This window comes from Gavialis gangeticus, unplaced genomic scaffold (genome assembly GCF_001723915.1).
Source record: "Gavialis gangeticus isolate Ggan-Ray unplaced genomic scaffold, GavGan_comp1, whole genome shotgun sequence".
NCBI lineage: Eukaryota > Metazoa > Chordata > Crocodylia > Gavialidae > Gavialis > Gavialis gangeticus.
This window is the reverse complement of record NW_017729032.1, coordinates 100,886,817-100,899,229: the sequence shown is the minus strand read 5'-3', so window position 1 is coordinate 100,899,229 and position 12,413 is coordinate 100,886,817. Positions and strand designations below refer to the sequence as shown.

The 12,413-nt window shown below is 38.8% G+C and overlaps 1 protein-coding gene across 1 annotated transcript in view; it reads left to right on the top strand.

Annotated features, from left to right (window-relative positions):
• RBM26 (RNA binding motif protein 26) overlaps positions 1-12,413 on the top strand; it is a 124,864-nt gene that overhangs the window by 79,364 nt on the left and 33,087 nt on the right. Inside the window, exons 19-22 of the mRNA XM_019523828.1 lie at positions 402-569; positions 5,366-5,470; positions 6,806-7,015; positions 11,690-11,776. Coding sequence (XP_019379373.1) covers positions 402-569; positions 5,366-5,470; positions 6,806-7,015; positions 11,690-11,776 — 570 coding nt within the window. The remainder of the gene's footprint in view (positions 1-401; positions 570-5,365; positions 5,471-6,805; positions 7,016-11,689; positions 11,777-12,413) is intronic.

The following is a 12,413-nucleotide window of genomic DNA, read 5'->3' as shown; positions in this document are numbered from 1 at the left end:
AACATCTTGCAGTCTTGTTCCTTAAGTATCTATAAATACTGATCTCTGAAACATCTTACTCTTGTCCTGCTTTGTTGCTAACTCTACAGTAAATCTTTAATGCTTTTGATAAGTTGCTTTATTTGTCCTTGTAGTACCAAGTCTGTCAGCTTTATGGTTTGGCACAGAATTGCTGTCCATACCTGTATTCTGTAGATCAGGTTGTCCTTCTTGGCACTAAGGCTCAGAAGTAAATGTCTGACAAAGTTCTGTTCCAGATGGTGAATATGACTGCTTCGTGTACCCTACTACAATTGAGCATAATATATAAGAGTATAAATTGTATCTGGAAAATCTTTAAAAATATTTTTATAAGCATTGTTTAAGTTATGACATAAAAAATGACTTTTAAAATTGGACAGATGTTGATTTCAAAATTGGAGAAGAACAAAGCCATGAAGTCAGAAGACAAAGCAGAAATTATGAAAACACTGGAAACACTGACAAATAGCATTACCAAGCTAAAGGATGAATTAAAAGGTGTGTCATCTGGAGGACCTCCTCTGAAAAGCATGAAAACTAAGGCTCAGGTACTCTGTTTTTTATTACAGAATTACATGCTTATGTTAATTAATTAGAAAAATAATATTTGAAAAAAAAATCTGTCTAGATTGAATCTCATAATTTAAATACAGCATTACATAAGATGATTCTGTATGTTTCCATCACTTAAAGAAGCCATAGTACTTGTTTGGCTCCTGTTTGGGCTTTTTTTAAACAGCGACATGAAGAGAAATACCATATTCCTTCAGCTATTAAAATGCACTTTTTAAAACCAGGTATTTTTTTCAATAATTTCCTGAGTCTTAAATTCCAGTTAATAAAAAAAAAAAAAGTTAAAAGGTTTCTTTATGCATCAAAGATACGTTATCCTTGTTAATCTTTTTATTTTGTTAGTTTGTCATAAAATTCAGGTGTATCTTAAAATCAAGAGTGTCTTTATACTCAAAGGAATGCAGCATATCTTAAGCAAAAAGTTGCATTGAAGTTCAGGGTCAGATTTAGGTTTGTTTCATGTTCTAAATTACTCTCACCTAGGTTGCAACCTTGTGTCCTTTTCATTCTTGATTATGTAACAGTACTGTCAAATAAAGAGTTTGGCTTGTGAGGAATAATGTAGTACATAGATATTTTACAAATATCTAACTGAACCTTCCCACTTTGTATACTGCTTAATTCTTGCATAGTATTCTCAATTTCTTTTAACTACTTATAGTAGGTTTTGACTTGAGGTTTCTTTTTCTCCATTTGCTTTTCTTTTTTCTGCTACAGAAGACTGATTTCTTTGGTCTTTCCCACAATGTTAAAATCAGCCTCCAACTCTGCTTTCTGACCTAGTTATATTGCCTTTTAATGACAGATATTTTTTGCTATCTGTGGGGAGGGTATGTTATCGACTACCATTATAAAATGATTTTAAAAGGCCTGGTAAGAGAATAGTATTACAGAATTCTATCAATCCTTTTATAAATGAATAACTCCAATTGTTTTCTCTTCTGCTCTAGCAACCAGACAAGGAGATACTTGCACAAAAAAGTGAAGGTTTTACAAACTATTGATGGTATTCTTAAAAGTGTCTGGTACTTCTCTAGAGGACCACAATCAATCTTGGTCTCCTCCAGCCATTCTGATCTGCAGCCCTTAAAATGTTTCCTTTTCCCTTTTAATATGTTTGTTTTAGGAAGCTCCTCTTTTCAGGAATGGCCTTGAATCCAGTATGTGGTGAAGTCTTAAAGGACCTTCAACCATATATGTGAGCAAAAAACATGGAGCAATCTGCTTAAGAGGCAGATCAAATTTAAAAAATAGTAACTATAAAATTATGATGAAGTACAGATTTGATGCATAAATATTGAGGTGACCTTGCTCATGGCTTCATTACCTCATCCATTTCTCTGATAACATTTTATGGCTTGTATTTTTACTTCAGGCATCATATTAAAAAAATTGGGCCTGGAATTTGGGGTTATTTTTTCAGTATGGGCATCCTGAGACAGTGGAACCGTGAAATTGCTGTATTTTGATTAGAAACAATATAAGGGTGTAAATATATATTAAAATTTGGAAAAACAGGTTTCTCATACTTTCTGCGGCTAGCGACCTCTTTCAGATTGAGATGTCCTAACTTCTTCCCGAAGAGGTCTAACCTTATCTTGAGGACAAATTGAACTGTAACTATGCCAGAAATAACAGATGTGAAAGAATGAACCCCGTTATAAATGAGGCAATAACTTGCAAATTCATTCTTAAGTATAATTAATACAAATTTAAGTAGAATTAATAGAAAAGTTTTTTTTATAAGGTTCAACTGGGGAAATATTTCAACATGAACACAGTTTTAATCAGTGAGTGCTAGCAATACCTTGTTTTGTGTTGCATCTCAATTTATAGTGAGAAAACTTGCAGAGATAAAAGTGGGATGAGAACTTGAACTTATTTTCAATTAAAGTTTGCAGAGTTGTGTGTTAGAAAATGGCAGATACGTAAATTTGTGACTAGAGAATTGTCAATTTGTCCTAGCAGTGCTCCAGGAGGTTCTGGAGAAGAAACTAGTCCCAAGTAGGTATAAAATAAGAGTGGGTGCTAAACTGTGAATTGTGAGTAGTCAAATACTGTGATTCGTTGTTCATTTTTCTTGAAGTCTGAAATGAGAGGAAGCAGTTCAGGACTATTAATTTCCATGTTTTTGATGAATGTTTTTACTTTGCCTTAAATGGACAGAAAATTCATGTTCCACCCCTGAAGCTTGTTTAGGTGGCCAAAGATGTCTGACATGCAAGGTAAATTGCCCTGGAAGAGAATTATTGAAGCTATCAACAAGAGGACACTGTACACCATTAAGGAAAATCTTTGCTTTGCTCTTAATTAAAAACAAAAAAAAACAAACAAAAAGCACCCTCATGAGAGCCGCGTTACTTCAAGTGATAGATGAAGGGAAAGGAATCAGTTATCTGAACAAAGTAAAAAACAAAACAAAAAACACTTTGCATTACTTGGGTAACTTCCTTTTGGAGTTTACGTTAACACCATTGCAAAAGGACCTTGTTGCTGGGACTGTAAGCATATGTCACCTTTGTCCTGCAATAAAATTTTCTGTGGTGAGGCAGAATACAAACATGCAGATATCTTTACCTCTTGTTGCACTACAGATGCCCAAAGAGGGCTGTGCCAGCAGTTCCTGGGAACAGGTTTGCCACTCTGTTGCAGCAAATGTCTGTACCTTTCTGGCACAGTATGCCAGTTTGCAAGCATGCATTCAGGTTGGAGTGTCAGGTATCTGGGGCCAGTCTGTAATATTAATCCTGTGGGGCAGTGGCCCTGAGCAGTGTCTGCACCTGCCAGTCAGGCAGATCAGCTATGCTGGGAGTACATCCTGGCACAACCGATCCTGGCAAAAAAACCAATGTCTTAGTAGCATTTTCTTAATGCTTGAAGTTGGGTAGCAAATGGAGCCTTGAAAACTTAAGGTAGTAGATAGATGCAGTGCATTAGATTAATGTGACTGTGCCACACAGATTGCAAAATGTTGCTCCCACTGAATGTGGAAACCTTTGACTGCCACCAAACTTGCCTTAATTAGTCCTTTTCAGCTTTTGGATCCTGGTCCAACTAAAGGGTGGCAGGGGGAAGGGCAGGAGGAAGGGAAAGTAAGAGCATCAAAAAATAATCTTTCCCAACTCCTGAACCTATTAAACCTCAGACTCCTATTGTGTGCTTTGTGAATTTGAACTGTGAGTCATGTTTCTTGAGTTTTGAAACAGTTGACTTTGGACATCCTGGGCCATGTAATGAATGCGTGGCAAAACAATATGTGAAAAACTATACAAGAAGTAGTTTATTTCCTGTGACTTTTTTTTGAAACAGTCTTGCACAGGGAAAGATTAAGATTTTGTAGTACTGTTTGCCTTATACAAGTCATGTAATTTGAGAGATAGCAAGAAAAGATGTCTTTAGGATGTTCGTGTTGACATTATCAGTTTGAGTAATCCAGCCTTTTCTTTTTCTTTTTCAAAGCCTCAAGTTTTCTCCTGAAAAATCTTCCTCCTTTATCATTCAGTGATGGATATTTGGTTTCTAACTCTCACACTGTCACCATACCTGTGAGGTCTTCATCTCTTACAGTCAGCTCTTGAGCACATGACACATTGGTTTAAAATCAGCATATGTAAATATAAAGTAATTTGCGCATGTTCTTTTTATTTGATGTGTCATTGGAACAAATGGTTGCTGTCTTTTCCAGATTCTCAAATTGAAACAAAATTCCATCAAATACATGGTCATACGTGAAGGTCTGCTGTGCCTCAGACCTTATGATTACGTCTGACACATCTGAATTTCATTGAGCAACACATTTTACCATGATCTGTATGCATGGGTCAAAATAACAGAAAATTAGGGTTGGAAGGGGCTCCAACCCCCTGCTTAAAGTAGGACCATCCCCAACTATTTCATCTTAGCCAAGGCTTTGTCCAACTTGGTCTTAAAAGCCTGCATTTGTTTTTGTATATTGTGGTTTTTAATGCATCATGCCCGGAGAAGTGAATTGGTGCATGTGCAAAAGGGTTCAGATGTTTTTGTAGCAGAGGTCTTGGTAGTGTACTGCACACATTTGTGACCTGCCTTTATCTGCATTGAAGTACTGGTTGGACTTCTCACATTACTGAACTATAGTGGCTGTAAAGTTGTTTGCCACTGGAGTGGATGCTGTCTGTTCTGTTTATCATTTGTATACTGAATTGTCTTGTAGAAGTCATGTTTCTGAGACTTCTCTACCAAAACTACATAGCAGCTGCAGATCACATTTTGGTTTCCTACTTTGTTTCAGCTGTTCAGTCAGTACTAGAAACCATGACAACATGGATCTTGAAAAAGCTCACTGCAAAATGAATTTCACTTTGCTCTCAAAACCTGCTATCATGTTGTGTTTTCTGAAGGATGATACCCAATGGAATAGAAATAATGCCTATTAAGTTAGAGCTAACTTATACAGACCTGAAAAGACATGTCTCTATCTAAGCCGTGTTACCCTTTCCTGGTTTCTGAATCCCTGTCTTTCTATGCTTAGCTTTGTCTCCTAAGATTCTACTTTTTAAGACACGTGTACAGAAAAGGAGACCCTCGCTGTAACTTTAACAGCCACCTAGCTCCCTGGAGACCATATCATGTTAGTCCTAGCATGCTGCATACTTTTAAGACAGCCTCTCATGACTACCCTTTAGTAGTGGTATTGTGATGGACCATCAGGACTGTGGTCACTCAGCAGATTATTTCCCTGTTTGAGAGTAAGACATATATGAACTAATAACCTTTCTCGACTATTTCTTAGATGCAGAAAGAATTGCTGGATACTGAGCTGGATTTGTACAAGAAGATGCAGGCTGGGGAAGAAGTCACTGAACTAAGGCGAAAGTACACAGAACTGCAGCTTGAAGTATGTTTCTTTCCTTTTTTTTGTTATTTGCCATTTTTAACAGTGTTCATGTATATTTTAATTAACTTGCATGTTGCTTTACAGTATAAATTGTTGTATAATGAAGTTTCAAAGATGAAGCCTCATTTGTGTAAGTTGTATGCAGCCATTTTCTCTTAAACTTTAGTGGAGATACTTCACTTTTCTGTTCTTATATTGCACATATTTTTAAAAGCGGGCATTATTTGGTGTGTTATAAAGTTACAGTAAGTAACAGTTTTTAAAAGAGCTGATGTATTTTTTAAATTTTGTCTGTAGGTGGTGCTGTGGATGCTTATAAAGAGCTGAATGCTGGACTACTTTGATAATTCTTATTAAAAAGAACATCTCTCTTAAATAATTGTCAGCATGAAGAAACATAATCTTGATCAAATTAAAATGCTTGAGAGAAACAGTGTCATCCTGTAACTGTTTTTTAATGAGATATAGTCTAACTCCTGAGTTTTTTTTTTAACATTTATATAAATCAAACTGGATCAGGAAATGTTCCAAGTACAAATTACATGCCTATTTCTTTTTAAAGACACTTGGAGAATAAACTGTTTTTTTCAAAAATTGTATAATGCAGCTTTTCTTAATCATCTTTATGATGTATGAGAGTGATGTATATTAAAATGCATAGCATATACTTACAATATAACCCTTTCTTTACTGTAGATTGGCAATGCTTTTTTGCTTAATTCTCTGCTAACTCAATGAAGTTTGACCATGCCTGTTAACTTTCCATATTGCCACTAACGTGAATTACAGGTGGCACTAATTCTTTTGATGACATCTGGAATAGGGGCACTGAAATAAAGACACTTTTAAGTGATCAGCAGTGACTATGATAATGTTCTTGTTTGTATATGGTTTCAATTGGCTTGCTTGGCTGTCTTTTAGAAGAGGCCTGTAGCTTTATACTACACTAGATATTTTACAATGCTTTAATGAAGTTATGAATTCTGTAAAGTGACTAGAAACAGTTTCATACATAGAAATATTTTCAGAAATCGAGACCTTTACTGCTACAGCATAAAGTTTGTCCCTCTAACTCTGAGTTTCCTCTAAAATATTTCAATTCCATCCCAAAGTTGAAACTGTTTCATTCAAGGAAATTAACTCATTTCTGAAAGAGACGCTTGGAAAAAATGTAGATAGAAGATTTAATCGTTTTTAACACTAAGCCCAATTTGAGACATTTCTTAAAGCAGAATTAAGTGTACACTGTGATTATAACATAATAACATTTAAATTCTGTCTTAATGTCTAATGTGTGCATCAGAGTACTGATATTTTTACATACAAACTTCTTAGGCTGCCAAACGAGGGATCCTTTCTTCAAGTCGTGGCAGAGGAATACATGCAAGAGGTCGGGGTACATCACGTAGCAGAGGGAGAGGAATACGAGGCCGGGGACGAGGAAGAGGAGTTCCTGTTCATGCAGTAGTGGATCACCGACCAAGGGCACTGGAGATCTCTGCATTCACAGAAAGTGATAGGGAAGATCTCCTTCCTCATTTTGCGGTATGTAATTACTTCAGTTTTTCCTTTCTTTGGATGACGATGTGTTGTGGTGTAGAGCACTGGAAAAATGTTCAAAGAATGGTTCTAACTAACTGTTAGCACCACTGTCTCCCATATTGTACTTTAATGATCCCTTAGCACTATTAACCCTTAAATGGAACGTGAAATATGAACATGAACAACTCAGTGTCCTAAAATCAAACTTCATTAATACAACAAATGTTAGCTTAGCAGTTTCTATAAACAGAGGGAGAAGAACACTTAGTACAACTATCTCACCCAATCCCAGATGTTACTTTGCTCAAAAGAAAAGACAGCTGCTCAGTTCCTGAAATCAAAGGGTGCATCATGGGCTAAAACAGTCCAAACAGGTGTTGAAGGCTGGATTTATGACAGCAACACACACAACTTTCTTGCTGCCCCCTTTTAATGCTTTTCTACAACTTCATTCCTTTGATGACTCCTCGTGTTCCCATGTTTTATCCTGTCAGCATATTCCTTTGTTCAGCAGACCCATCATGAGCACACCTCTTAATTTGGCCTTTTTCTGGTATCTTACTTTGGGCATTGTCCATTGGTCTCCCTTATCTTTCATTAACATATCCAATCATTTCATCCCTCTGATTCAGCCAGTTAGTGCCAAGTTCATTTAATTTGATCTGGTAACAAATATTACTATGTTGTGTTAGAAAAACTTCTCACAGTAATAGAAAAGGAAAGAAACCTCATGTGAGCAAACTGAAGGCCATAAGCTGCTTGCGGGAGGCAAGACCTGTTGATATTGTAGATACCAGCAAAATGAAAAGTTCAGATAATAATGAGGCTATACAGAACTTAAGCAACGATTAAATAAAGCTGAATCTAAAAGAAAACTTTAAACAATACTGTAATTTACCACTCTGTAAACAGGTACAACTTTAAAGCATAAAATATGACAAGCTACCCTAACACTAACCTCTGTGTCTGAAAGCTTGTCTAACATCTCTCCCACATGAATGGTTGATCCGATAGAACATATTACCAAATAGACCTTGCTTGTTGCAGTTAAACCCAATTTTTAATTAAAATATTCTAAAATAAATCATTGGCTTCTGACTCTCCCTGGACAGATTAAAAAAAAAAAAAAGTAATTCCTTTAAAGGGGGTTGGGAGATGCTGCTGAGGAAAAGACTTCAGGTGTTATAATTAGGCATCTACTTAAAACCCACTGGCCGCTGATTATTTTCAGGAGGCCATTGTGCTGGCAGCCACCTCTTTTGCCAGGCAGTTTTTGTACAGGCAGCTCCCATTTTTTTCACTCCCCTTTATGCAACTTGTTGGCTGAGAGCCTGGGAGTGTCCCCACCCCTCATCTTTTTTTTTTATTTTGGTAGCCACAAACAGCTGCTGAAAAAAAAATCCTGCTGGGGTGGAGGGCTAACTTGAAGTAGCAGAGAGAATGGGAGTGGGGATGACTGTGGGGACAGGTGATTGGCATAAAATGAGGACCGGTCTCACGATTTTCTCTGCTCCCCCGTCCCCTCCCTCCCCAGCTCCTGCTGCTTCAGTTTAACCCTCCTGGGTCTCTGTTCCCATCTCCCCTCTCCCACCAGGCATAGCCACATTGCCCCAAGGTGGCTCAGCATTGCAGCCCTGCCTGACCAGCCCATTCTCCCCCAGCCTGGACCCTAAATAAAAGCACATTCACACCTCACCTGCTGCAGCCTTCCTCTTCAGGTGCCCTTCTGATCTAAGTGCCAGTCAATACTGTTTTTTCTGGTTAGATCCAGCATGACATTACAAGCTGAACAGAACAGTTTGCCACCATCTGCATGAAGAGTACCTTCAGGGTACTGCTTCACACAGTTTGTGCACTTTGCTTTGTGGACTGTCTTCTCACTCAACCTGATCTTAAGTGCAGCAGCCAGCCTCACTGTGCTGTGTACTCTTTAAATCCTCCCAGTCTTCTGTGCTGCCCAGTGATTGGGTCAGTCAGCATGCTGATTGGCTTAATCACTGAACCTTGCTGGGAGACCCTGTACTTTATACAGGGTCCCTGTGCTGCTGCTTGTGCCAATGAGCTGTTTCCCCCTCCCCACCCCTAGTGATTTTTGTCAGTTTCTGGCAGGAAGAGCATTTTCCTGCTCTTTAGGGAAAGTGCGGATTTCCAGCTTTTCCTGCAAAATGCAAAAACTCAATTTAAGTAGATCCCTAGTTATGATATAACTGTTACAACTGTGTGCTTCTATAGATGTAAGTTAGTTAAATCACTGTAACTTTGACCCTCAAGAGGTTGGGGAGGGAGTGCAGCTCCCTGCTGCTGTGTGCACCCCAGGGGAGGCATTGGGGGCATGTGCGCGGGCCCGGCCCATTCCCTCCCTCACTGTGGGACCTGGATCTGCACCGTCTATGCCCCCTCCCTCTCCTATGTCCCTTCTCCACCAGACTTGCTGGCAGGATGCAACTATCCAAGATGCTGGGCTGCATTCCTCTAAACTAGTTATCAGATTGGTATCAGCTGATATGCCTGCTTAATCGGCCATCAGTATTGACCAAGAAAATCTGTATCGGTGCACTCGTAATTAATACCACAAAGTTGCAGATTCCTATTTAAAGCAAATGTGTGCAACAACCCTGACTACAACTGGCGATTAACATATCCATGAGTTTGACATTGCTTTAAAACATTGTATGAATAGCTGAGGGGAAGGATTTTTATTCAGTAGGGCTAGTTTCAAGGAAAAATAAAAGATGCAAGAGAGAGTGATTATATTAAAAAAATAGTACTTTTGGAATTTAGTTTTTGCCGGCACGCAAATAGTATTAAAAATATAATTTGAAGGTCACGTTTAACGTTTGTATTTTACTATCATGCTATTGTATGCTCTGTATAGCATTTCCTTAACTTTGACGAGTAAGCTTGTGAATCCTGGGAAACAGCAGCTGTCTTTAGCTTGCTGTTTGGGCATGATTTTGTATAGTTAACAGTATTACATAACTTGGCATATCTTTGTTTCAAGGTTTTTATTTTGATTATAATGTTATACTTTAAAAGTCAAAGTATGTAATTCATCCATGGGGTAGAACTATATTTAAGATACCAAGATTGTGCTTTGTGATTTCTTAAAAAATAGATGCCTTATTTAGCTTTTCCCTCCCTTTTACTCTTCCTAATAACCCTGGATTCAAAGGAGTACTGTCATTGAAATTTGTATTCAATTTCCCTTCAAACTGAGAGGAAAACACTACGATCAAATTTTTCACCACAATTTTTAAAAGTCTATGTGTACGTTATCTTCTACAATTAAAAAAATAATAATGCCCCAAATGTTGTTTGTGGTGGAGTTCAGTTACAGGACCACAGTTCTGTACTCCAGCTGTACAGACACTATAAATGGATGCCTCGTGATAGACTCAAAGGTGTGCTTTGTAGAGACTCATGTAGATCACATAGTAGAGGACTCGGTTTGTTTGAGTTCGAGGCTTGACAGCTTCTGGGAACTTTGTAAGAGGGGCGCTCAACCTTTTTAGGTTGGTGGGCTGGATGGGCAGTGCCTTATCCCTCCACAGGTCAAATCAGAGTGGGCACCATGGGGCCCTATATGGCCATGTGGGGTGGAGGGGGTGTGGGTCATGCCCCTCCCCCCCACATCCAGGCATGCCAGGGAAAGGGAGCTTGGCCCAGCCCCATCCTGGCCCCGTCTCGGGGAGGAGTCATGACCTGGTCCCATGGGAGGAAGGGGGGCATGGCCCAGCCCCATCATGGCTGGGTAGGGGTAAGGGAAAGTGGTCTTGTCCCACAGTGGGGTGGAGAAAGGGGCATGAGCTGGCCCCAAACCAGCTGTATGTGGGGAGAGGGAGTTTGGACTAGCCTCAACCCAGCCACACAGAGAGAAGGGGGCTAGGCTCCACCCCGATCTGGCTGTATGGGAGTGGGGGGGGCAGTTGTACCCCAGCTCTGACCTGTCCCACAGGGCTTGGGGTTCAGGCATCAGGGAGAGATGCCAGTACTGCCACTGCTCCCCCACCATCAAATTTCCTTACCTTTTGAGGAGCCCTGTGTGCTGGATTCCAAGGCTCCATGGGCTGGAGGTTGAGCACCCCTGCTCTGGGACATGCTTCTAATAGATTGGAGTTGCTACAAAATTGCTTTTAGCGTAAATAAGAAACTTTGAGGGGGAATATTCATAGGTTTATGTCAAGGGTGTCAAACAAATGGCCTAGCCCACAGGCTGGGTCTGGCCCATGGAACTGCTGCATCAGGCCCACAGGTAGTCTGGTGGGCTACTGGAAATGCACTTAACGCTCAGCTCTGCACTGCTGCATGTCCTTGACACTGTTAACAAGTCAGTGCTCTCTGCTGCCACATGCCCCAAGACCCACACTACCAATCAAATGTAGCCCCACAGATCTGGCCTGAAGGAGCCCCTGAGGTCTGGGTCTGGCTCACAGCAAGTTTGACACCCCTGACTTATGGAAAGGACCCAAACAGTTGCAGTATGCTGCAGGGCTTGAGCTGTGTCAGAAATGCATGTGAAAATAAGCGTTCTCCAGAAAAAACAAAATAGAAATTTACTATCGCCAAAGTCATTTGGACATGTACCACTTTGTTTTATGTAGATTGAGTACATATGAGAAGTACAATATTTGCATAGAAGAGAAATTTCAATTTAGTTTGTTTTTCTCATATTAAAAGCAATATGGTGAGATTGAAGATTGCCAGATCGATGACTCTTCTCTTCATGCAGTGATTACTTTCAAGACAAGAGCCGAAGCTGAAGCTGTAAGTATATTCTTTCAGTTTAAAGTGCTTTTAAAAAGTTCTCATTAAACTTGCTTAAATTTATCTCAGCTTAATAATTAAATATGTTTTCAAAATAGTTTAATATCATGTTTACTCATTTTACTTGTTTAGTATTTTGGATTTACTTGTTTAGTATTTAGTATTATTTGATACACAAGTTTGATTCTAGATTAAGACTAGATACTCAAGTCCATCTTAAAAAAAAAAAAAAATCACCAAATGTCTGAAGCTGCTATTTTTCCTGAAAGCCATAGCGAAAAGGAAACTTGAACTGCTTAGAAATATAAAGCAGAGATGGCCTGGAGAGCCCTGTAGAAATATGACAGAACCTTACTTGTTAATTTCTCCTTACCTAGATTCCCCATAGTCTTAATGTTTTTACTGCTGTTGTTTTGTATTTTTGAAATTAATTTATCATGAAACAGCTTATTCAACAATTTTGTTTTATGTACTGTGTTTACTCAAATTCAAGATGACCCTGATTATAAGATGAGCCCCCAATAATTAGATTCTATATATGGAAAAGTTATAAATGTGATACAGTTTTCCAGGTATAGAATCTAATTATTGGAGGTTTGCCTTGAATATGTCCCCTTGCCATTGCTACAGTAGGAAA